We start from the raw sequence: 27,215 nt of genomic DNA on the forward strand, positions 1-27,215 counted from the left end.
AGCAAGTAAGTGGAGGAAGCACGCACCGCAGTTTATCTCTCTGCACACAGCGAGAGCGGCAATCAGATCAGCACACAGCTGATATTTACATGCCGCTTCGCTCTGGCGGGGGTGGGGGGGGGAGAGAGCAGACACTGTCAGTGCGGCTAAACCACACTGCAATATGCAGGGGAGGCACTCGGGGGACATAGCTGTAATTTAGATAATACTCCGCTCTAGAGGGGGAGAGTAGAAAACCCTTGTGACTATATATGTGCCCTAATCATCCATAACTATATAGAGGGGGTTACTGGGTAGGGGGACAATGGCATGGCGACTCGTGTATAAGCCGACCCCCCCCACTTTTGGAGCACTTTTTTGGTCCCAAAAATTCGGCTTATACACGAGTATATACACTTTCTCTGCTTTGCCAGGTCAAATTGCATAGGTAATTTCAGAACGCAACGCGCACGAACGCACGCCATTTGCGTTTCTATGAGTTGCGTGGCTGATCCCATTCACTGAAAGTGAATCGGTCAGCAGGGCGTTTTGGTAAAAAATGCGAGCAGCATGGGTTCCCGGACCACAGTGGTCCGGAACGCATGCAGTGTGAACATCAGACTGTAACTGTTAGTGTCAGCTGGTGACAGGATTCTGATTTGGTGATCTGCAGTATCACCAATAATACAAAAGCTATATCTGATTATGTGGTGATCTGCAGAATCACCAATAATGCAGAGATAGACAGAACAGTCAGTACTTTAATCAGTGATCACACGTGATTAGGTGCACAGTACTCAATAGCACTCCAGGTGATAGCCCCTGGCTATGGGACTATCACCTGAACAGGAGAGGTCGTACAGGCCGAGTCGATAACTGATCGGTTAGGCAGCGGTACAGAATCTGCAACCAGTACGTAGTCAGAGGATAGCCAAGGTCGGCGGCAATCAGATAAGCGTAGTACAGAATCAGAAGGCAAGAGCAGAGTCTAGGTCGGGCCGGGGTCGGCATCCATACAGACAGGCAGAGTACAGAATCGTGAGGCAAAGGATAGTTGAGAGTTCAGTTCGTGTCGGCATCCTGCACGCATTGCCGAAATCAGGATGGCAACGCGTGCAGTGTGAACGAGGGCTTAAAACGGGATTGTCACCATAAAAATCAAATTTCAACAGCAACTGATTTGAGTGTAGTAAGTGATAATGATGCTAATCCTGCATTCAAAACTTTTTCTGCTGTTATGGTTTGGAGTGTTCACATACCCTTCAATTGCCATTGCCAAACAGTTGCATTCTGGGGGGTCTTTTTATCTATAATATATTCCTCCTCTTCCTTTTATTTCCCCCTCTTTCTTATGACATAAGACAGTGCACTTCCTAGTATAGACCTCAGTGGGAGTATCAAAGGTAACCAAGATGGAAACTGTCTAGAATAGGATTCTCTGCTTTTCCTTTATAAAATTCACAGAAATCATAATGTGGGCAGTGCAATACATCTGTTATGTAAGTAGAACTAATATTTATCTACTTATATTTGTGTTTTTTATTTCTAGGTTAGCATGGGTGTCACGTGTTCTTTAAATTATCTTTGGCATGTTTTAGCTGGAATGTAAGCAGAATTTCTGATGCCACTAAGAGACAGGGCGTTCTTTCCTACCTGAATAAATACACTCCCCTAAAGGATTATTAGGAACACCTGTTCAATTTCTTATTAATGCAATTATCTAATCAACCAATCACATGGCAGTTGCTTCAATGCATTTATGGGTGTGGTCCTGGTCAAAACAATCTCCTGAACTCCAAACTGAATGTCAGAATGGGAAAGAAAGGTGATTTAAGCAATTTTGAGTGTGGCATGGTTGTTGGTGCCAGACGGGCCAGTCTGAGTATTTCACAATCTGCTCAGTTACTGGGAAAAACACACAACCATGTCTAGGGTTTACAAAGAGTGGTGTGAAAAGGGAAAAACATCCAGTATGCGGTAGTCCTGTGGGCGAAAATGCCTTGTTGATGCTAGAGATCAGAGGAGAATAGGCTGACTGATTCAAGCTGATAGAAGAACAACGTTGACTGAAATAACCACTTGTTACAACTGAGGTATGCAGCAAAGCATTTGTGAAGCCACAACACGCACAGCCTTGAGGCGGATGGACTACAACAACAGAAGACCCCACCGGGTACCACTCATCTCCACTACAAATAGGAAAAAGAGGCTATAATTTGCATGAGCTCACCAAAATTGGACAGTTGAAGACTGATGAGTCTCGATAGTCAGAATTTGGCGTAAACAGAATGAGAACATGGATCTATCATGCCTCATCACTGTGTAGGCTGGTGGTGGTGTAATGGTGTGGGGAATGTTTTCTTGGCACACTTTAGGCCCCTTAGTGCCAATTGGGCATCATTTAACTGCCACGGGCTACCTGAGCATTGTTTCTGACCATGTCCATCCCTTCATAACCACCATGTACCCATCCTCTGATGGCTACTTCCAGCAGGATAATGCACCATGTCACAAAGCTCAAATCATTTCACATTGGTTTCTTGAACATGACAATGAGTTCACTGTACTAAAATGGCCCCCACAGTCACCAGATCTCAACCCAATAGAGCGTCTTTGGGATGTTATGGAATGGTAGCCCTGGATGTGCATCCCACAAATCTCCAACTGCTGTATGCTATCCTATCAATATGGGCCAACATTTCTAAAGAATGCTTTCAGCACTTTGTTGAATCAATGCCACATAGAATTGAGGCAGTTCTGAAGGCGAAAGGGGGTATAATAATAATAATTCTTTAGGTGAGTGTTTGTACCAGCAATCTAATGCTTGCAAGAGACCCACTTGACAAGAGATACAGTTTAGTGGTTAAACAAGCAATGGGTTTCTCACTCCTTCCATTAACTGAGTAATCGTGTGCTAGGTGAAAAAAAGGTGAGCTGAACCCAGCTGAGCCAACACCAGCCAAATATATAGCCGGGCAACACCGGGCCATCAGCCAGTATGTTCATAATCAATTCCTGAATGAATCAACATAGAAACACCTCTAGAGTAGGATGTATGAATATACATCCTTCTCTAGAGGTGTTTCTATATTCATTCAGGAATTGATTATGAACATACTGGCTGATGGCCCGGTGTTGCCCCAGGTATATACTTGGCTGGTGTTGGCTCAGCTGGGTTCAGCTCACTTTTTCTAACACACGATTACTCACTCAATGAGCGTTGCGGTCTTTGGCATCAATAATTTCACCCATGAGATAAATCAACATGCAATTAATTTTCTTGATGTACAAATTACTAAGAATGATCATGGAGGACTTGACACTAAGATTTACCGTAAGCCAACAGCAACAAACTCCCTGTTAGCTTGGGAGAGTTACCATCCTGAGGGTATCCCAAAAGGGCAGTTCCTTAGAGCTCGTAGAAATTGCTCCAATGAGTCAGATTTTAATGAAGAGTGTCAAACCTTGAATAAAAGATTTATCAATCGTGGATACCCAAAAACTGTGATATCTGATGCACTAGAGAATGGAGAGGAGAGATCTATTAATTCCCAGAAATAGAGATCCCATGATAGGAGGGGGTAAACCGAGACTGATTAATACGTTTTCTAATCAGTCACACTATCAAAAAAATTATTGACAGACACTGGTCAATTCTTAAATTAGATCCACAGTTGAGTACATACCTACCGCGTACTCCCTAAATTACATATAGGAGGGGAAAAAAACTTAGGTGATAGCCTCACACATTCATTCCTACCTGTGAGGAGTGGTAATAACAATAACAATAATATTTATATAGCGCTTTTCTCCCTGGGGACTCAAAGCGCTGTAATGCGGGTACAAAGAAAAAAACCTGGCTGAGCGGTCCCTTAAAGGGAATGTTTAAATGCGGTAGATGCAAAGTGTGTACAAATGTACAGAAATGTAAAGATTTTATTGCTCCAAAAGATGGACGTTCTTTTGAAGTATATATGATTGTTTCAACTGTGAAACAGAAGGGGTTGTGTATGCTATACAGTGCCCCTGCCCCCTCCTCTACATAGGTGAAACTACGAGGGCCGTTAAAACTAGAATAATGGAACACCTTGGTGACATCCACCATAAGCGTAAAACCTCAGTAGCAAAACACTTTGTAGAAAAACATGACGGTAATCCAAATTGTTTGAAATTCTGGGTGATACAAAGATGGAAGATGGGTCCAAGAGGAGGCAATCTGGACCAACAACTGAGACAATTAGAGGCCCGATGGATTTATAGACTGGGCACCCTGAGCCCGGTTGGCCTGGACGAGGGGTTCACTTTTGCTCCCTTCATTTAATTCAAGCCTCCTACTTTTTTCCATCCCTCCTCTCTTATCTAATCTAACTCTTTACTCCAATAAAAAGTTATGGTGTATTATGACTAAGTCAGTGTTCAGCTCCCCTTTTTTATTAAACTTCTGTTTGTGTTGATAGTACCCCTTTCTCATGTTTGACACATCAATGAACCTATTAGTGCCATATGAGTATGTTCACACAGGTATCATGTAAACAGTGAGGTGGTGTTTAATATTCTAGATTTCTGAATATAGATATATATATATATATATATATAGATAGATAGATAGATAGATAGATAGATAGATAGATAGATAGATAGATAGATAGATATATAGATATATATATATATAGTGCACAAAGCACTTTATATTATTAGTGGCAGCTAGTGATTGTGATTACTGATTGCTATATTATTGGTGTGTGACTCTCCATGGATTATCTCTGCGATACAGTGCCACACCATTACACAACCTTTTGATATTTTGTTTTTGTGGCCCTGTACATACATTTTTCGCAGAGACTCCGGGATAAGCCACATTCCATTATATTTACTATATATGTATGCAGGGCTTCACATGCATTATTGTATTACCAGGGGCTTAGGGCCCAGGTCTGGCTGCTTTGTTTTTTAATTGCTTTTAAACTTGTAGTTGGCTCATGAATAAAGATTTTTGCATTTTCTCAAACGTCTGGCACTAATTGTATTTTGCTCATTTTTCTACTATCATATTCAGGGGGGACCTCTAGCTCTTTTGTTTTGTGTTACCTCCAACTTGAAGCCAGGCTCTCCAGAAACAACATCCTTGACCCTCTTCAATCTGGCTTCAGGAAATATCACAGCTGTGAAACGGCCCTCACTCAGATTTGCAATGATCTGCTCATTGCAAGAGACAAGGGTCAATGTTCCATCCTGATTTTGCTCGACCTCTCAGCGGCTTTTGACACAGTCGATCATGAAATCTTGCTCAACAGGCCACAAGAGTACTGTGGCATAGATGGCATTGTTCTCCAGTGGTTCAACTCCTTCCTGTCTGGCAGAACACAAAGGGTAGCCTTAGGGCCCTTCCTCTCCAACCCTGTACCACTAAAATACGGTGTACCTCAGGGCGCAATATTATCCCCTTTACTTTTCACCATATACATGCTGCCACTTGGAGAAATCATACAAAAACATGGCCTGACCTATCATTGCTATGCTGATGACACCCAGCTATATTTGTCATTCAAACCTGGCATCACAGACCCTACTCCACGAATAAACTCCTGCTTAGCTGAGCTTCAGGAGTGGATGATTTATTAATTGGCTAAAACTTAAAGCGGAATATAACCCTGCATTTCAACTTTGCTCTAAAACATTATTTACAGCATATTATATGCAAAAAGCATTTTTTTTTACAAGACCAGCATTGAAAGGGTTAAACACAGAGGTTTTAAGTTCCGTGCAGATGTTCAGATAGTTACATTCTATTTAGTTAGATGTATCTATTGATAAACAGTTACACACTCTTTGGCTGTCCTCCAAGCTCCTTCTCAGTGAGAGAGATGAGTCACAATAAACACTTAAAAGATACATATTTGTAAACAAAAAGTATCTAACTGAAGTTCGGATGCGTCTGCAGAAATCTCTAGGGACTTTAAAGCCCTGTGTAACCCTTCCAATGCTGGTCTAGTAAAAAAAAAATGCTGGTTGCATATAATATACTGTAAATAATGTTTTAGAGCAAAGTTGAAATGCAGGGTTATATTCCGCTTTAATGCTGACAAAACTGAGGTTCTTGTTATCGAGGGCCAGGGCTCAACAGCAAAGCAGCCCCAGTCTCAACCAACTCCGCTAAGGATAGGGAACTCAGACCTGAAAAACTAAGACTGTGTGCGCAGCCTGGGAGTACTGATTGATGGGAAATTAAACTTCAGGAATCAAATCTCAGCTGTTGTGAAACATTCATTCTTTCATCTAAGGAATATTGCAAAGATTAAACACCTAATTCCTTCAGAGGATCTTCCAACCCTAGTCCATGCCTTCGTCACATCAAGGTTAGACTACTGCAACACCCTCTACACAGGCCTGCATAAGAAAGACTTACGCCGCCTGCAATTAGTACAGAATGCCGCCGCAAGGCTGTTAACGAGCCAACTCCGCCATTGCCACATACCAACCCTGAGCTCACTCCACTGGCTACTGATAAAATGGAGAATTCTGTTCAAGATCGGCTTACTGACATTCAAATCCTTGCACAATCTGGGCCCTGGATACCTGAAGGACTTGTTGCAACTGCATCACACCCTCCACAATCTTAGATCAAAAGGACGTAACACCATGGTCACCCCCAGAGTCCACCTCAAAACCTTTGGAGACGGAGCCTTTTGCCATGCCGCCCCTACATTTTGGAACTCCCTGCCACACCCAATCAGGACAGCTCCATCCCTGGAAGCATTTGTCTAAACTGAAAACCTACCTCTTTAGTCTGGCATTCATGAACATCTGACTATCTCCTCTGTAACACAATCCAGCCTGCAACCCTGTATTAATCTGAGACACAACTATGCGCTTCGAGTCCTATGGGAGAAAGCGCTTTACAAATGTTATTGTATTGTATTTTTGTTGTGGTGAAATCATCCTATTTTCACCTGAAGAACATTGCAAAAATCAAGCACCCCATCCCCCCCCCCCCCCAGAAGACCTGCCAACATTAGATCATGCCGCCTGGACCATTGTAATGCTCTCTACACAGGCCTTCCAAACAAGGACTTGTACTGCCTACAACTTATACAGACGACTGCTGCCAGACTGTTACCTAACTAACCTCGTCACTGCCACATAAAATCAGTCCTGCACTCCCTTCACTGGCTACCTATAAAATGGAGGATCCTAATCAAGATCAGTCTACTGACATGTATATCACTACATAATCTGGGCCCTGGATGCATGAAAAAAAATCTACAGCTGCGTAACAATCCCTGCAGTCTCAGATCCACAGGTTCTAATAAGGTATCTAGTCATACCCAGAGTCCACCTGAAAACTTTTGGTTACAGAGCCTTCTGTCATGCCGCTCTTACATTATGGTCCTGCACGCGCTTCACTGGCTACCTATAAAATGGAGGATCTTATTCAAGATTGGCCTATTGACGTTTAAATCATTACATAATCTGGGCCCTGGATACATGAAATGAATGTTGCAGATGAGTAGCAATCCCTGTAATCTCAGATCCGTAGGTTCTTATCTAGTCATACCCAGAGTCTACCTGAAAACTTTTGGTCACAGAGCCTTCACTCATGCCGCTCCTACTTATGGAACTTCTTACCTCAGCAGATCAGGACAACTCCATCTCTGGATGTGTTCCAGATCCAGCGTGAAAACCCACCTGTTCAGTTTGGCATTTGCAGAAATATAATTTTATCCGCTATGTAACCGATGCATTGGGTGGGAGAAGTGTCAGGAGAGCTGGGGCGGTGTTGCAGATCAGCTGTTGTTCAGTAGTCTGTTCAGTTGTCCTGCACCACGTGCTGTCCTCCTCCAGCACTACACTAGAGCGCTCCTTCTCTCCACTCTGACATTGAGGGGAGAGGCTTAGCAGATCAGACCTGGTCACAGGAGATTTAAGAATGAGGAAGATGGCAAGACAAGTTGCTATGCGGAGTGTGTGCAAAACATGCAGACATTTTACTTTCTTCCACCATGCACTGCCTGGTTCTAATCTGGTTTGATCAGTTTCCTTAATGCTGCTGTCTATACACGATACACTCGCCCCCTCTGGAGTACCAGCTTGGGAACTCCCTCTCCCCTCCACCTTCATTCCCCGAAGCCTTTGACTTTAGAAGCTGAAGGTGGTATTTTGTGGGACCTGGGAGATAAGTATAGCTTTACCATTAAAGTGGATCCGAGGTGAACTTTTACTCCTTGCATAATTGTGTTCCTTTCCTATTGTTTATAGGGCATTCCTCAAGCCAAATACTTTTTTGTTTTAATACTCTAATTCCCTATAAACAAAATAAACCACGCCCACAGGTTTTCAGAGAGCCTTGGCAGTAGCAGGGGCTCATGGGAGCTCAGTCTGGGCAGGAGGAGGTGGAGGTGTTACTAGCCATTGATTTCAGAGGCAGAGGGGAGATTAGGTTTTTTCACAGGCTGATTGCTCAAGATACAGATAAGCCTGCCTCGGTGTAATGTTTACAAACATGGCTGCTGTCATTGTATCACAGGAAGAAACAGGAAAATTGATACTTACCTTGTAATTTTCCTTTCCTGGTGCATCTCCATGTCGGCATACTACTGGGTTAGCTCCGCCCCTCTAACCCCTATAGGACCAATTAAAATTGATATATATATGGTCCCTGCCCCTGCCACCGTATTCTAATAATTTAGATCTCAGACACGATGGACCAGGGTGGGCCGTATGCCGACATGGAGATGCACCAGGAAAGGAAAATTACAAGGTAAGTATCAATTTTCCTGTTTCCCTGGTGCCTCCATGTCGGCATACTACTGGGATTTTCATAGTAGAAAAAAAGAGACCAAACGGGTGGGTGCTATTACCAATTATTTATGTGCTGCAGATAAAACACTCTTTCCGAATTTTACTGATGTTAACAGAGCTGGATTCACTCTGTAATGGTTTATAAAAGTGTTAGGCGATGACCAATTTGCTGCTTTACAAATCTCTAGTAGCAAGACTCCCGATATCGCTGCCCAGGAAGATGAAATACTCCTTGTTGAATGGGCTGAGGTAGATGAAGGTGCTTCTGACCCTCTGGCTCTATAGGCTTCCTTGATCAAACGTACCAGCCATGCTGCTATGGTTCTAATGGCGACCTCCTTGCCTTTCCTTGGACCTGCTGGATTCACCAGTAGATGGTCTGAGTTCCGAAATGAACTGGTTATTTGCAGATACCATTGTAGCCATCTAGCTACATCTAATGGATGACCATTAGGAAATTTTTCCTCTGTCGGAAAAGTTGGCAGTGTCCACTCCTGATTCAGGTGCTGTACTGACACAACTTTGGGGAGAAACCCAGGCATTGGTCTTAGAACCACTCTGTCCTGAAAGAAGTCTAGGAAGGGTTCTTTACACCCCAAGGCCCTTATTTCTGACACTCTTCTCCCTGATGATATTGCAATCAGGAAAGCCATTTTTAGTGTCGTATTCCATATTGAGCAGCTCTCTGGGGGCTCAAATGTTTCTGACGATAAGTACTCGAGCACCATGGGAAGGTCCCAGCTTGGACATATCTTCTGTAGTGGAGGTCTCAACCTCATGATGGCCTGAAAGAACTGCTGTACCAGCCTGTGTGATGCCAGTTGGGATCCTATCAAGGCTGATATTGCCGATACTTGTACTCTGAGCGTTCTGACCTTTAATCCTATGTCAAAACCTGTTTGTAGGAATTCCAGAACGTGCGGAACTGAGGGAACAAGATAGTCCACCTTCTTCTGCAACGAGAAGTCAATGAATCTTCTCCACACCCTATAATAGGTCTTATTTGTGGAAGATCTTCTTGCCTTCAGTAATGTTTCTGTTACAGTACTTGAGAATCCAGCTTTCAGTAGATTCTCCCTCTCAATCTCCACGCAGTTAAGGACATTCTTTGAAGGTGTTGATGTTTCAGGTCGCCTTGTGATAATAGGTCTGGTAGCAGAGGAAGTTTCCAATGTGGTGCCACCGACATCTTGAGTAGTAGTGGAAACCATGGTCTTTTCGGCCAAAACGGAGTGATTACTATCGCTTCTACTCTCTCTCCCTGTAATCTGTTCAGAAACCGTAAGATAAGAGGTGTTGGAGGAAAGGCATAGATCATATTCGCTTTCCATGTCTGGGTCATCGCATCCACTCCCTCCGCCTTCTTGGACGGGAATCTGGAGAAGAACCTGGATAACTGGAAATTCATATCTGAGGCGAATAGGTCCAGTTGCGGCAGCCCCCATCTCTGTACCAACATCTGGAAGATCTTTTTGTTCAACATCCATTCGTTGCTCTTGACCATGTTCCTGGATAGAAAGTCTGCTCGGGCATTCAGGGTTCCTGGTATATAAACTGCTCTCAATGATAGCAGATTCATCTCTGCCCACTTCATGAGTGGTTCCAATTCCTTCATCAGGGATCTGCTCCTGGTTCCCCCTTGCTTCTGTACATAAGCCACTGCTGCCTTGTTGTCCATTTGAATGCACACTGCTTGTCCTTTCAATAGATGGGCAAAGGCTTGCGTTGCTCTGTATGCTGCTCTTAATTCCAAAATGTTGGACACTACATTTGTCTGTAGAGAATTCCATTGGCCTTGAGCCCAACTGTCCATACAATGTGCTCCCCAGCCCATCCTGCTGGCGTCCGATGTAACAGTGATCCAGTGATATGGAGATAATTGATTGGCATTGGACAGATTCTGACTCTGCATCCACCATAGGAGAGACATTCTGACCTGATGTGATATTTTGATTGATTGAGTCATCGAGTGATGGTTCCATTGACTCAAGAACAGTTCTTGTAGAGGTCTCATGTGCCATCTGCTCCACTTTACCATCACTATGGCTGAAGACATTAGACCTAGTACATGCAGACATGTCCTTGCTGTTACTGAGTGCTGGTGAAACAACCATGTTACTTTGTAAATCAGGTCGCGAACTTTTGCTTCTGGTAGAGACACAGAGTCTTCCACTGTGTTGAAGACTGCTCCTAAGTAGGTCAGTATTCTGCTTGGCTGGAACTGACTTTTTTTGATGTTGATTACCCAGCCCAAACTGCAAAGAAAGGTCGCTACTTTTCTTGAGTCTTCTATTAAATCTTGTCTGGATCTTGCCACTACCAAGATGTCGTCTAAATAGTGATGGATTTTTATTCCCTGTGTTCTCAAGTTGGCTATTGCAGATACTAGGATCTTTGTGAATGTTCGTGGTGATGTTGAAAGTCCGAATGGCAGCGAACAGAACTGTAGATGGATTTTTCCTAGAGAAAATCTTAGGAATTTTTGATATTGGTGATGAATGGGTACATGGTAATATGCATCCTGGAGGTCTATGGACATTAGCCAGTCTCCCGGGGATACTGCTAGAATCACTGATTGTAAGGACTCCATCTTGAACCTGGGTAGATGTATTGATTTGTTCAGATACTTTAGATCTATCACTGGTCTGAAACCTCCTGATTTTTTCTTTACCATGAACAGAGGAGAGTAGACACCCTTGAATCTTTCTAAAACTGGGACTGGTAGTACCACCTTCTGAGAAATAAGGGATTGCACATATTGTGTCAATACTTGTCTCTTCTGTTGATCTGTGGGGATTCTTGTCGGCATCCATCTGTCCTGTGGAATACTTCGAAATGTCCATTTGTGTCCATTCTTTATCACTGCATATACCCACGGATCCTGGATCTTTTCCACCCAGACCTTGACGAAAGTTCTTAACCTTGATCCCTCCGTCACTGTCTGGGCGGGCGCACCTTCAAAAAGGCTGCTTCTGCTGTCCCCCAGGTTTGGTTGCTGTCTTTAGGGATCTTGCCAAATTTGCCTGGGTACTCTTCCAATTTTTCCTGAACGCTCTTCCAGGTCTATAACTTTTGGCTTCTGAGAACTTGCTTGTTGCCTGTCTCCTTTTGTCTGGATAGTTTTTTCTTGCTGGTCTGTCTTGCGGTAGAAGCCCTGATTTACCGCCTGTTACTCTCGAAATGGCCTTATCCATCTCTTTACCAAACAAGGAAGCACCATCAAAGGGAATCTTCACCCAACTCTGCTTTGAGCTGATATCCGCATTCCAATGCTTCAGCCATAAAGCTCTCTTGGCCGTCACCGAGCTTAGCATCACTCTTGCGGCTGCCCTTAATGTGTCCATTGCAGCTTCACTGATAAAATCGGCTGAAAGCTTAAAGTCGTCTAGGGCTGAAATAATTTCTGCTCCATTTACTCCTTTCTCAATAGCTTCCTCTATGTTGGTAATCCATACATTCAATGCTCTTCCCACTGAAGTTAAGGCTATGGCAGGCTTACATATTTGTCCTGTTGTAAGATATATCTTTTTCAGATCGCTATCGATTCTTCTGTCTAGAACATCTTGGAATGTGACCGTATTTTCCATTGGCAAAGTCACGTGCTTCATTAACCTAGAAAGGGATGCATCAACTGTTGGAGGAGCAGATAGGAAAGGAGCCTCATCATCCTTTATCGGGTAGAGCTTTGAGAATCTATTATGTAGAGAAGGTTTGTTCTCCACTTTCTCCCATTCTTCTAATACTATATTCTTGATTTCTCTCATCAGTGGAAAGGAACAGTGTTTCTTAGATAGATGTGTATAATATTCTTTGTTATGCGGTTGTTCTTCCGGAGGATCCTTCCAATCTAGTGCTTCCTTAACTGCGGAAATGAAAGGAGCTGTCAGGGAAAAACTAAAGAGGCCTGGAGATGTCTCCTCATCGGAAGCCTCTGGATCTGGTTGCTTATCAGCCACAGTTGCCTCGGCTTGCGAGGTGCTTGCTGATGAGAGTGTAGCCACTTCCTCTCTTACTACTCTTCTTATGACATCAACCAGATCCTCAGTTTTTGACTCATTTTCCTTTGCTAATTGCCCCAGGCATGAGGCACACAAAGTCTTCCCTTGCATCGCAGTATTAGGACATGCCCAGCATTGTCCTTTATTAGGAACTGAACGTCTACGTGGAGACCTAGATCTAGACCTTGAGCGCCTTGAAGATCCATAGTATTGCCTGTTGCGGTAAGAAGAGGATCCATATCGTGAACTTGAGCGATGTTCCTGGTACGTTTCACTTCTGCGCCTTGAAGGGGAACGAGGGCCTTTAGCACCTCCTTGTCCAGGCGGTATCACATACGAGCTGTAAAACATAATTTATATATTTATTAGCTCAGTGACAGGAAAGCTTTTTTTTTTTTTTTTTTTTTTTTTTTTTCTTTCCTTTTTCCCCTTACCCAGAGGGTCCATATTGATCGCCAGCCTCAGAGGGAATGTCCGCTATAAAGAAACATAACAGAGAAAGAAATTCTTAAAATACTTTCCTAATAACACCTTAAAGATCTTTGAAAAGAAAAAAGAGGTTTAGTCATTCAAACCTACATCCAGAAGCATCAGAGGCTTCTCCTTCCTCCATGCCGGATCAAGAGCCTTGCTGAGTAGTCTGGCAGCCGATTCTCGGGTGCAGCCGCACTAGAGCAGGTCAGCCTTACACTGAGGCATTCCATCCTGCTCTAAATAGCCTGCCCCCGACGTCTGTACGCCTCCACGCTCTAGCTAGGGCATTCTGCCCTCAACAAACATGGACGCCGCAATGCCCGACCTCAGCAGTGCACTGAATGCGGAGGTCGCGCATGCGCAGACGCTACTTCCGCCCGCCGGGGAGTCACGAGGCAGAGACCTCCGCCGCCATTACCACTCACCTGCCGGCTCCCACTGAACCGAGGGGAGAAGACAACTCACCATTTTCCTGCCTTCTTCGCCTCGCAGCGCTGCGGCTGATGAGAACTCCACGTCCCAACAATTCCCCCAGCATTTAGCTGGAACTGGGTCGGCGTTTCCTGGCTAAGCAGGTACTGGGAACCAATGGGCGCATTTAGCAGCCCAAGCACAGGAAGCTTAACCTGTGCCGTGGGTAAGGGGATATTCGAGCTGAAAGAAAATATATTTTAAATTAAGATATAAGCTAAATAAATAATTCTAACAGACACAGGTCCTATAGTGTCTGAGGACGGAAAAAAGAATACGGTGGCAGGGGCAGGGACCATATATATATCAATTTTAATTGGTCCTATAGGGGTTAGAGGGGCGGAGCTAACCCAGTAGTATGCCGACATGGAGGCACCAGGGAAATAATAATTTTCTATTAAAGCTGTTTGCAGCTAGATATAGGCCTCGATTCATAAAAGTGCTGTCGGTAAGGTAACGTTGAGCGGGGAAACACCGCTGTCAGTATTTCCGCCTTCAGGGTGGTAATTCATAAAAATTTTGCTAGTTGTGACAGGCGTGCGGAGATATTCCGCTGTAGGCAGGCGTAAGGCTGTCAGGAGACATGCGGAAACAGGAGAAGCAGGCGGAGTCCCTCCGTGCGGTGTTCTCTCTGCAGCTGCTTGGGAGGTCTGTCCCATTCACTGCAATGTATTCCGCACGCTTCTCGCCACCTCAGAGGTAGCGGTAATACCCGTCCGCATACCGCTACCTCTAATCTTTATGAATTGACTACTTGGTACTTTTGCTATGATAATCACCGCGCAAGGCAGTGATTCATCATTCTACTCGCGAATGTCGGCTTTTCATGCGGAAAAAGCCTTTATGAATACAGGTTTTGCTGTGTGGTCGGTAAAGTGAGCCGTTTTCAGCATTTCCGAATGCGGGAATGCTTTATGAATCGAGGCCATAGTGTGTAAACTATCTATCTAAACTTTAGATAAGATGTATAGACAAGTTACTTGTTATAGTTAGTTAGTTTTTCATCTCGGATCCGCTTTAAGTTTAACCAATTAAGGACCAGAGGTTTATACCCCCTAGTGGCAAGGCCATTTTTTACAATTCAGCACTTCACAACTTTAACAGTTTATTGCTCGGTCATGCAACTTAGCACCCACATATAATAAAATCTAATAGACTGTATATTTTTATTAATAAAACAGCTGAAGGCTCAAAAATTCAAGGACCTATTGCTAATTCAGCATTGTCAGGATGAGTGTCATTGCTTATCCCCCCCACATACACACATGCATCGTATTGCTACCAACTGCGGGCTGAGTGCACGGTGAGTGGGGTGTAGCTGGCCCTTAGACCCCAAACAATGAGCATAGGTCTAGGACACACAAGTGTGCAATACTGACAGATATGGTCACCTATGGCTTTCTCCCACACCACAAATAGGTTTAGGCCCATTGGCAGTATATCTATCAGTATTGCACACTTGTGCGTCCTAGACCTATGCTCATTGTTTGGGGTCTGAGGGCCAGCTACACCCCACTCACCGTGCACTCAACCCGCAGTTGGTAGCAATACGATGCATGTGTGTTTGTGGGGGGGGGGGGGGGTAAGCAATGACACCCATCCTGACAATGCTGAATTAGCAATAGGTCTTTGAGCCTTCAGCTGTTTTAATAAAAATATTAGATTTTATTATGTATGTGGCAATACTCGCCACTACCTCTGTACTGTCTAGGAATTTTGAGCCAAAATTTACTCCCGTGTGGCATAGTTACATAGTTAGTCAACATCACTGGGCATTACCTAGTAATTGTAGCCATGGATGTCTTTCAACGCAAGGAAAGCATCTAAGCCACCTTTAAATGCAGGTATAGAATTTGCTATAACGACTTCCTGTGGTAATGCATTCCACATCTTAATCACTCTTACTGTAAAGAACCCTTTCCTAAATAAATGGCTGAAACGTTTTTCCTCAATGCGCAGAACATGTCCTCTAGTCCTTTGTAAAGGCCTAGGGACAAAACTCTCATCCGCCAAGTTTTTATATTGCCCTCTGATGTGTTTATACATGTTATTTAGATCCCCTCTAAGGCGTATTTTCTCTAGACTAAATAAACCCAGTTTATCTAACCTTTCTTGGTAAGTGAGACCTTCCATCCCTCATATCCATTTTGCTGCTCTTCTCTGCACCTGCTCTACAACTGCAATATCTTTCCTGTAATGTGGTGCCCAGAACTGAATTCCATATTCCAGATGAGGCCTTACTAGAGAGTTAAACAGGGGCAATATTATGCTAGCATCTCAAGTTTTTATTTCCCTTTTAATGCATCCCAAAATATTAGTTTTAGCTGCAACGGCTTAGCATTGAATACGATTATTTAACTTGTCAATGAGTAGAGATGGCTCGAACCTCCGATTTTCAGTCCGCAAACCTCGAACGCGAACTTCCGCAAATTTTCGATTTGCGCAAACATTTGCGAACCGCAATAGACTTCACTGGGGATGCGAACTTTGAAAACTAGAAACATTTATGCTGGCCAGAAAAGTAATGAAAAAGATGTTTCAAGGGGTCTAACATCTGAGTTTTTGCATGGATGAGTGGGATACACGCCAAAAGTCCCGGGAAAAAATCTGGATTTGACGCAAAGCAGCATTTTAAGGGCAGAAATCAGACTGCATGCTAAATTGGAAGCCTAAAGTGCTTTAAAACATCTTGCATGTGTATACATCAATCAGGGAGTGTAATTAGTGTACTGCTCCACACTGACAGACCAAACTCACTGTGTAACACACCGTACACAGCTGTTTGTGTAGTGACGGCCATGCTGGACTGGTGCGCACCATGGTGAGAGTGCAGGCCATGCCGGTTTTCAAGCCCATATGGTCGCCGAGCTGAGGTAGCTCAATGACAGAACAACAGTGACTGTCCAGCTGATCGAATTTGGTCTGTCCACAATGAAGCAACGACCTTATTATCTTGGGTGTGCAACACCCCCCCCCCCCCCCCCCCCCCGAGACACTCATATAGCCGGCGGTCATTGCTTCATTGTGATACACAAGCCCCTTCACCGCGGCAAGGTAACGATCACGAAGGGGAATTGACACATGTACATGCCTTTTGTTTGTTGCGGCTGCAGGGCAGCCAGAAAAATTAGGCAGGCATGTACACGCAGCAGAAAAATTATTACAGCGGCCTTAAAAATTCAGGAATCCGTCTGAAGTCCTGGACCCTGTTGGTGGTGGCGGAGAAGGCAGTCAAGCGGCCTGAAGGCAGAGATGCTGTGTGGGGACTGACTTAGTCTTCGTGTGGGCAGTAGTCCTCCGGGATCCATGCCTCATTCATTTTGATAAAGGTGAGGTACTGAACACTTTTGTGACTTAGGCGACTTCTCTTCTGAGTGACAATGCCTCCAACTGCGCTGAAGGTCCTTTCTGACAGGACGCTTGAGGCAGGGCAAGCCAGAAGTTGGATGGCAAATTGTGACAGCTCCGGCCACAGGTCAAGCCTGCGCACCCAGAAGTCCAAGGGTTCATCGTTGCTCACAGTGTCTACATACACATACTTAAGGCCAGGTAGTCGGCTACCTGCCGGTTGAGGCGTTGGTGGAGGGTGGATCCGGAAGGGGTAAGGCGAGGCAATGTCTGACATCACCATGAGATCGCTAGAGCAGCCTGTCCTTGCCTGCGTGGACATGGGAGAAGGATTACTGACAGTGGTACCTTTATTGCGTTGTGCTGTGACATCACCCTTAAACGCACTGTACAGCATAGTTGCAAGCTTGTTTTAAGTGCTACATTTTTTTCTGCCTTCTGGTGATTTGGAAACATCTCCGCCACTTTGTGCCTATACCGAGGGTCTAGTAGTGTGGCCAAATCTATATAAAAATGATCCGCACACCAAATAGTGATTGCTCAAAGATTAAATTGTATTGAGAAAATAAAGCACAAGAAAATCAAAAGCATGTGAGGCTGGTATAGCCTCAAAAAACCCAGGGTTTTTGGACTCATGAGCGAGGTTTCACTTGAGGGTTTTTGGACTTATGAGCGAGGTTTCACTTGGACTTTGTTGCTATTGCTGGACCTTTATACACATTCAGTTTGTATCATTGCCTCAATTTATGGACTCAGCGTAAACATTACATTTTTTGCTTGTGTGAACCTGTTAAAGTCTCTATGTATTGTGTATAACCACTGTGTTAATAGCTGTTGATGTTAACAGGCTATACCAGCCTCACATGCTTGTGATTTTCTTGTGCTTTATTTTCTCAATACAATTTAATCTTTGAGCAATCACTATTTGGTGTGCGGATCATTTTTATATAGATTTAGTAACTTATGGCTGTGGTCTAATCCACGATCCAGTACCCATGTTAGCCTTATAAAAGTTTATTGCTATTTATGCAAATTTGTGCATCAGGTGTGCATACCTTTCTTTGATTAAATGTTCTAGTAGCGTGGCCACCCAGTAATTGTCATTCTCCTTGAGTTTTTATATACGGGGGTCCCTCCACAAGCTGGACAGCATGAAAGACGCCATCTGTACAAATTTGGATCCAGACGTACTATCAATCTCCTCTTGCTCTTCCTCAGTGACGTCAGGTAAGTTCTCCTCCTCCCCCCAGCCATGAACAATACCACAGGAACATTGAGCAGCACAAGCCCCCTGTGACACCTGCTGCGGTTGTTGTTCTTCTGCCGCCTCCTCCACCCAAAAAAAAAAAAAAACACCACCTTCCTTATCTTAGTCTGACTCCTCTTCCCCACACGACTCTTTCCTCCTCCCCCCCCCTCTGTGCTGCCGCAGGTTTTGAGGAAACATCTTGTTCTGATGAGAATTGATCCCACAACTCTTCCTCCTGTTCCTGTTCACGCTCGTCTACAGCTTGATCTACCACTCTTCGCACTGCACGCTCCAGGAAGAAAGCATATGGGATCAAGTCGCTGAAGGCGCCTTCACTGCTACTCACCAGGTTTGTCACCTCCTCAAACGGCCGCATGAGCCTGCAGGCATTTCGCATGAGTGTCCAGTTCTTTGGCCAGAACATCCCCTCTCCCCAGAGTGTGTCCTTCTACTGTAGTTGTAGAGATACTGGGTGACGGCTTTCTCCTGTTGTAGCAGGCAGTCGAACATCAGCAGAGTCGAATTCCAGCGAGTCGGGCTATCGCAAATCAAGCGTCTCACCGGCAAGTTTTTTTTCTCCGCTGAATATCGGCAAAGCGTGCCATGGCCGTGTAAGACCACCTGAAATGCCCACACAACTTCCTGGCCTGCTTCAGGATGTCTTGTAAGCCTGGGTACTTGGACACAAATCTCTGAATTATGAGATTCAGCACATGTGCCATGCAGAGAACATGTGTCAACTTTCCGAAATTCAAAGCCGAAATGAGATTGCTGCCGTTGTCACACACCACATTGCCGATCTCCAGTTGGTGCGGGGTCAGCCACTGATCCACCTGTTTGTTAAGAGCAGCCAGGAGAGCTGCTCCAGTGTGACTCTCCACTTTGAGGCAAGATATTATTATTATTTTTTATTTATATAGCGCCAACATATTCCGCAGCGCTTTACAAAGCACAATTAGACGACAAGGGGAACATAGATACAACTAACAAATATACAGCAGAGTTCCAAGCAGCACAAATATTGTTACAAAAACAGTAAACATTAGGAGGATGACCCTGCCCTTGCGAGCTTACAATCTAAAGATATGTCCAAGATGGTGTGACACCTTCGTACCTGGCATGCAGCATAGGCCCTGGGGAGCTGGGGCTGTGTAGCTGGAGAGGAGATCGCAGCACCTGTTGAGTTGAACTGCCACTCACCTGAGGAGGATGACGACAACGAAGAGGATGTAGCAGGAGGAGAGGAGGTGGCAGGAGGCCTGCCTGCAAGCCGTGGCGATGTCACAAGTTGGTCCGCTGCACAGCCACGTACTCCCTGCTTGCCAGCGGTCACCAGGTTGACCCGATGGGCTGTGTAAGTAATGTACCTGCCCTGACCGTGCTTGGCAGACCAGTCATCCGTGGTCAAATGGATCCTTGACCCAACGCGGTGTGCCAGAGATGACACCACTTGCCTCTCAACTTCTTGGTACAGTTTGGGTGTCGCCTTTTTAGAGAAATAATTGCGGCCTGGTATCTTCCACTGTGGTGTCCCAATGGCCACAAATTAACGGAAGGCCTCAGAGTCCACCAGCTGGTATGGTAACAGCTGGCGAGCTAACAGTTCCGCTAAGCCAGCTGTCAGACGCCAGGCAAGGGGGGTGACTGGCAGAAATTGGCCTTTCCACTCAAAGATTTCCCTCATGGACACCTGACTGCTGTTGTAGGCAGAGGAGCAGGAACCGCTCAAGGCGAGAGGCGGAGTAGAGGAGGGTGGCTGTGATTGTGAAGGTGCAAGAGAGAAAGAGGCTGAAGATGATGCACCTGAAGGAGGAAGAGGAGAAGGAGGGTGGCTTTTCTTTTGTGTGCTGCTTTTTCTCTGGTGCTCTTCCCATTGCAGTTTGTGCCTTTTCTCCAAGTGCCTTCGTAGGGCAGTTGTCCCTACGTGGCTGTTAGCCTTTTCACGGCTCAATTTTTGGAGGCAGAGAGAACAGATGGCATTGCTCTGATCTAAGGCAGACACACTAAAAAAATTCCAAATCGCTGAGCCCCCCTGGGGTGATGGCACTATGGTGGCATCAGCAGCTGACGTTGAAGGGCATGTTGGCTGGCTGTACATAGGTGGCAATACATGACACCGGACACTGCCACCAGCTGTTTCTGACGGCGAACTCCCCCTGCATCTTTCAGGAACTCATCTCCTACTCCTCTCTCGACTCCCCCTCTGAACTGTCCCCTTGGCCATCTTGTCTCTTAGGAACCCACGTGGCATCCGTATCATCATAATCATCCTCCCCAGCTTCGCTTGCCTCAGACACCTCATAAACTGCACCAACAGCAGGTCCTCCTTCTTACACGTTACTTCCATAGTGTCGCCTAACTCAGACATATGAGGTGGTGTAACTTGCTTAGCGTCTTCATCTTGTAACAATAATGCCTGTGAATCAGTTAATTCCTCACCAAATAACTCCTGTGAAGTGTCAAATGCAGCAGATATGGTGCTTGTAGTAGTGCTAGTGGCTGCGGAAGATGTGTTCTGTGTTAAATAGTCAACCACGTCCAGACAATCTTGGGAGTTGATGGGACGTGCCTTCTTCTGAGCACTGTACTTTGGTCCAGGGCCGCATGAAATCACGTCAGCACGACCTCGAACGACCTCGAACAGACCTGCCTGGTGGCCTTCCTCTGGGTCTGCCTCTACTTGTTTTGCACAATTGAAGGTAAAGAGGCGCCCTGGTTGAAATAAAAGCATCTAAAAACAGCTTAAAATCGAGGAAATAATATGAGGTGGCTTACCTCAATAACGAAATCCTTGTATATGACAAAAGATTTTTATTTAGCACAGGCAACGCGTTTCGCGGGTCCAAGCCCGCTTCATCAGGCCAATAAAAGTGCCAAATGAACAAGTCGATATGGCAAAGGGAGGCTCCCTTTGCCATATCGACTTGTTCATTTGGCACTTTTATTGGCCTGATGAAGCGGGCTTGGACCCGCGAAACGCGTTGCCTGTGCTAAATAAAAATCTTTTGTCATATACAAGGATTTCGTTATTGAGGTAAGCCACCTCATATTATTTCCTCGATTTTAAGCTGTTTTTAGATGCTTTTATTTCAACCAGGGCGCCTCTTTACCTTCAATTGTGCATAGCTATACCCCCAAACAATCTGTGTTTGAGGGGTGGTGACAGACCACCTGTGGGTGCCCCACAGTGGACACCTGTCCCTACTTTTTCAAGGAGAGCGACCACATCCAGGTCCCGGCTGGGACTACCCCGAGTGGAGTCGGGTTTATGGTCTCCACCTGCTTCCTACGGTTGCCCTTGCAACCTCCTTTTGTGAGTAGTAATTTATTGAAATTTCTTTTTTCAATTGCATACTAATATACTACACTATTGGGCTCCCGTATTTGTCTCCTATATTTTTTTCCCTGCAAGGTGCTGAGACACCCCCACTACACTACTCTACTTGTTTTGTCCATATCGGGGGGGGGGGGGGAAGAAGTGAGAGGTCTGCACTGACTTGACTAATACAATGTGCAGCTGTCACACAGGTGCAGTTAACAGGTATGCACGGAGTGGTATATTACACAGCGTGTGGTCACACAGGTACTGTGAACAATTATGCAATGACTGATATTACAAATGTGCAGCTGACACACACACACACACACACACACACACACACACACACACACACACACACACACACACACACACACACACCCATGTACCGTGAACAGGTACAGTGACTGGTGGTATTAAATGTCACACTGAGTGCGCTCACGTAGGTTGGTGGGTGCACTGAACAACAGGTAGGTATATGCAGTGATGCTTATTACAAATGTGCAGCTGTCTCACACACACACACACACACACACACACACACACACCATGAACAGGTACAGTGACTGGTGGTATTAAATATCACACTCAGGTAGGTGGGTGCACTGAACAAGAGGTAGGTATATGCAGTGATGGGTATTACAAATGTGCACCTGTCACACACACACGTACTGTGAACAGGTGCAGTGACACTGCGTGTGGTCACGTTGGTAGGTGGGTGCACTGAACAACAGGTAGGTGTATGGTATGCAGCTGTCACACACACACAGGTATACACTGAATGTGCTGGGCCTGGCAGTGGCACAGTAGGACTTACCAAGGGGCCAAGGTCCGGCAGCTAAGACTGACTGTGCTGTATATGCAACACAAGTGGCTGTGGGACACACACAAAAAAAAGATAACAAGAACATAAGCTCTCAAAAGAGCTGTTGAGGATGAGGGGCTTGATTCACAAAGCGGTGCTGACCCAAGACTTTGGGCATGCTAACCAGGGTGCTAACTAGGTTAGCACCATTTAGTAAATTTAGATTTGCGCGCAAAACTTTTTGCGCGCACAGCACGGTGTGCGCGAAACGTTGCACTTTGATGCGACAAACTGTGCATCCGATGTGCCTATAAGGTCACATAGGGTAGCGACCTTAACGTCGCATGGTGCGACGTTAAGGTCGCACCCCATGCGACCTTATAGGTGCATCAGATGCACCATTTTCGTCGCATCGCGGTGCGACGTTTCTCACACACCGTGCTGTGTGTGCGGGACTTTGCGCGCAAGTTATTTTTAACACTCCTAATCTGAGTTTAGGCGTGAAGAGGGGCTTTTCACAAGCATGCTAACAGTTATAACTGCTTTGTGAATCAAGCCCGAGGAGTGCTTTTTAGCAATAAGTATCAGCAAGAAAGAGCAACCTAACAAGCCTAACTGTAGCTAACTAAGCTTTCCCTAATGTCTCTGCAGCACTTCTCCCTTCTCTAATTACTGCCGCCATACGAGTGAGTGAAATGGCTTATGCTGCCTGCTTTTTATAAGGGAGGTGGGGCTCCAGGAGGGGGTGTAGCCTGATTGGCTACCCTGTTCCTGCTGACTGTGATGTATAGGGTCAAAGTTGACCCTAATGATGTAGTATAGGGGGCAGGTCGAACCGCCATAAAGTTTCGCGTTCGTACGCGAACCACCGAAGTTTGCGCGAACAAGTTCGCCGGCGAACCGTTCAGGCCATCTCTATCGATGAGTACTCCGAAGTCCTTAATAACACAACAAAAGAGCCACTTGAATAACATTTGCCTAGGATGCATAAAGAGACACTATATATCAAGAAGAAAAGCCATCCATACGGCAATAAGGAGTCAAAAATAATTTCTCAAATATCAAGTCTTTATTAAATAGGTAACTAGCATAATAAAAACAATTTAAAACTACAAAATATAGCACGTATGGGCGTCATAAGTAAATAAAGATCAAAATCTCTCATAGACATAACTCACAAGGAGAAATGCAAGATATAAAATCTGTATATAAAACACAGGGTTGCGGATAGGATACAAATCAATAGTGTATACTGGGCCGAAAAGCAAAAACACACAGAGCTAATACCTATGTACATGCAGACACCCAGCCCGAGTGAAAAAAGACAGGTAGAGAAGGTGGACAAGTGTGAAGCTAGCAATTTGACTCCAAGATAAAGGTATCTTACCACAGGCACGCCCACGAAAGCCATCCGCTGTGCTGTCCCTCACATGTATCGCAACAACTGTTGCTTCTTCAGCGGATGACTCGTTATCATTGTTGCCGTATGGAAGGCTTTTCTTTATGTATACTCCTAAGACCTTCTCTAAGTTTGATGTCCCCAACTGTATCCCATTTATTTTGTATGGTGCTAGACCGTTGGTACGACCATAATGCATGACTTTACATTTTTCAACATTGAATTTCATCTGCCATTTATGTGCCCATATATCCATCCTATCCAGATCCTGCTGCAATATGTCACTATCTTCCTGAGAGTTGATGATTCTGCACAATTTTTTGTATCATCTGCAAAAATAGCAACATTGCTTTCTACTCCATCTACTAGGTCATTAATAAATGAATTGAAAAGCACTGGACCCACTACAGACCCCTGTGGGACCCCACTGCTAACCGTCACTCATTCTTAGCAAAATGTATCACCCAAAGAAAGCCTAATTGGCGGAAAAAAACCTAGATCTAGATCATTTTGTTGTGATAAGTAGCTAAAAAGTTATTAGAGTGCTGAAACGTTAAAATTGCTCTGGTACAGAAGGGAACAAACCCCTCAGTAGTGAAGTGGTTAAACATTGAAATGTATTTATTTAATTTTTTTTTCAATTCATGATTCTTATTGTAAGATCTACACCATTACCAATTATAAACCAAAACTGGTAGTAGTAATCAGTGGATCGAAGTAGTAATCGTTTCACATCAGGAAAAACAACTGACAAAGCTGCCATACTTAACCACCCTGGCGTTCAGTTTCCCCAGGATTTCCGTGCAAAAAGTGTTTCAATTAATTTCCAATAATTTGCAACCATTTTTTTTTTTTTTGCAACCAATTTTTGGTACTTATCCGTTAGCCGGGCGCATCCTCTAGGTGGCGACAGTTACATCTTTCCCTACTATCCATGTCGGCCTGGAGGGGGAATAGTAATTAGCGCCACCTGCCGGATGCAACCGGCTAACGGATAAGTACCCAATTTTTTTTTAATATTAAATTTAATACAGATTATTGTATTGAATTCAATTTAAAAAAAAGTGTTTTCTGCAAGATGTTGATGACGCTGTGTGACCCTGGCTTACGAGACTTGGTGACGTCACCAAGCCTCGTAATGTAACTGTACAGAGACCGGGACTTCGGAGATGGAGGAGGAAGTGCTGCTGCCGTCGCTGGAGAAAGCCCTCGGTGAGTAAATCTATTTACTCAATGGGCTTAGAGAGGGGGGGGGGGAGGAGATCGGGAGGGGGGACATCGGGGGGGGAGGAGGGGGATAGGCTGCCCGCAACAGCCACAATAGAAGGGGGATCCCCCCACCCGCACAGAGGGGGATCCCCCGCCCGCAAAAACCACAATAGAAGGGGGATCCCCCCACCCGCACAGAGGGGGATCCCCTGCCCGCAACAGCCACCATATAAAGGGGTTCCCCCCGCCCGCACAGAGGGGGATCCCCCGCCAGCACAGCCTCCACATACAAGGGGGATCCCCCGCACATTCTCTGCCCCGCTGGCTGCCCAGGGATTCCCTAGGGTGGCTGGATGCTTGTTCTGCACGCTGTAGGTAGCACAGATCGCTACCCACAGCGTGCAGTCAGGTATCCAGCCATCCTGGGGAATCCCTCTGATAAGAAAAAAATGCAGCCGGCGGGGCAGAGAAACAGGAAATCTCCATGTCGGCATGGACGAGCTCAGCTCGTCATTAACGTTTTTTGCAAGTTTTTGCTGGACGAACTCAGCTCGTCCATACCGCCAGGGAGGCTACTAAGCCGAAATGCTCAAAATATTTTCATTTTTTATGCCAATTCCTTCATTTGACTTTAATTCTACTTTAATCTCCCCACCATCCAGAACATTGATATGTGTATTGTAATTTTCAGATCAAGTTATCCCAAGTTTGAAAGGTTTTTTTTTTCTTTGTTTTGTTTTTTATTATTATTATTGTACATTCTGGTATTTTTATTTTTTTTAATAGGTCACTGGTGTTCAGGTGTCTTCAGGACAGGGTGGATTTAGTCCAGGACAGAATCAAGTTACTCCACAGGACCACGAAAAGGTATAGATAATATGCTAGTTGCAATTGTTGAATAGGGATGGTAAATTAGATGCAAATCTAAATTAGATGCAAATAATCCCAATTACTTATACAAGACATGCATCCAAAGCTTGTAATTGCTATCCTGGGTAAAGTACAGCAGTATCACTAGCTGAAAAAGAAGGTATTTATGATAAGCCATATTAAAGTGAGCAACTGTGCTTTCCCATGGTGCATCACTCCTTAATATGCAAATCATCTCTTTATGTCCCTGAAAGCAATGTCACATTCATTATGTATAATGTAAATAGGCTCGTGTATAGTGAGCCTATAGCTAATAAGTAATTGTGACCCCAAACCACTGGGAAAGTATAAAGGATCATAGGGTACTTCAGAGTAATCAAAGTGAGTGTCAGGGTTTTTCCTTTGCATTCTCTTCCCTGCATTTTTCAGGAGGTCCAGTGAGGGAAGGGATCTCCCGATGATCCTCTCCGCTGATCTGATGACCCTCTGCAGTTTGAGTCTGTCGCTGGCAGAGGAGGATATATACCGTATTTTTCGGCATATAAGACGCTCCGGCATATAACACGCACCTTGTTTTAGAGGGAAAAAATAAGGGGGAAAAAATAAACTAAACCTAGGTGCGCGTCTACACTGCCGGGGCGTCTTATGGACCTTTTACCCCCTAAAACTGCCTCTAAGCTACTCTATCTACACCAGAGTTCCCCAACCCTGTCCTCAAGGCCCACCAACAGTACATGTTTTGTAGAAAACCACACACAATCACAGGTGAGGTAATTAGTGTCTCAGCAGAGCTGATTAACTACCTCTGTGGATTTCCACAAAACATGCACTGTTGGTGGGCCTTGAGGACAGGGTTGGGGAACACTGATCTACACTACACTTATCCCTGCTGCCCTAACAACTAAACTACACAGCAATACAATACAATACAATACACTACACTACCACAACACATTAATACACTTCACTACACTATGCTACACTTCACTACCACAACACTAACACAACACACCACTGCAATACCCTTCACTACACTATACTACACTACAATGCACTGACACAACACACAGCTTCACTACACTACACTGTACTATACAAACACTAAGCTGCACTACAATGACATGAATACTACACCTGTTCCTGCCGCCATGCTCCTCTTCCCCTCGCTTCAGCCGCGATCCTCTTCACCACCTCAGGCGCAGTTCTCGGATGCCACCTCCGCCGCCAGGTCCTCCGCTCCTGTGAAGGGGAAAAGAAAACATTAGTGGCATTGTCCCCCTCTCCTGCCGCGATCC

The 27,215-nt window shown here is 44.9% G+C and overlaps 1 protein-coding gene across 1 annotated transcript in view; it reads left to right on the top strand.

Moving 5' to 3' along the window:
- Positions 1–27,215, top strand: part of LOC137527519 (cleavage stimulation factor subunit 2-like) — a 273,488-nt gene that overhangs the window by 224,574 nt on the left and 21,699 nt on the right. Inside the window, exon 12 of the mRNA XM_068248039.1 lies at positions 25,837–25,917. Coding sequence (XP_068104140.1) covers positions 25,837–25,917 — 81 coding nt within the window. The remainder of the gene's footprint in view (positions 1–25,836; positions 25,918–27,215) is intronic.

Source organism: Hyperolius riggenbachi, chromosome 8 (genome assembly GCF_040937935.1).
Source record: "Hyperolius riggenbachi isolate aHypRig1 chromosome 8, aHypRig1.pri, whole genome shotgun sequence".
NCBI lineage: Eukaryota > Metazoa > Chordata > Amphibia > Anura > Hyperoliidae > Hyperolius > Hyperolius riggenbachi.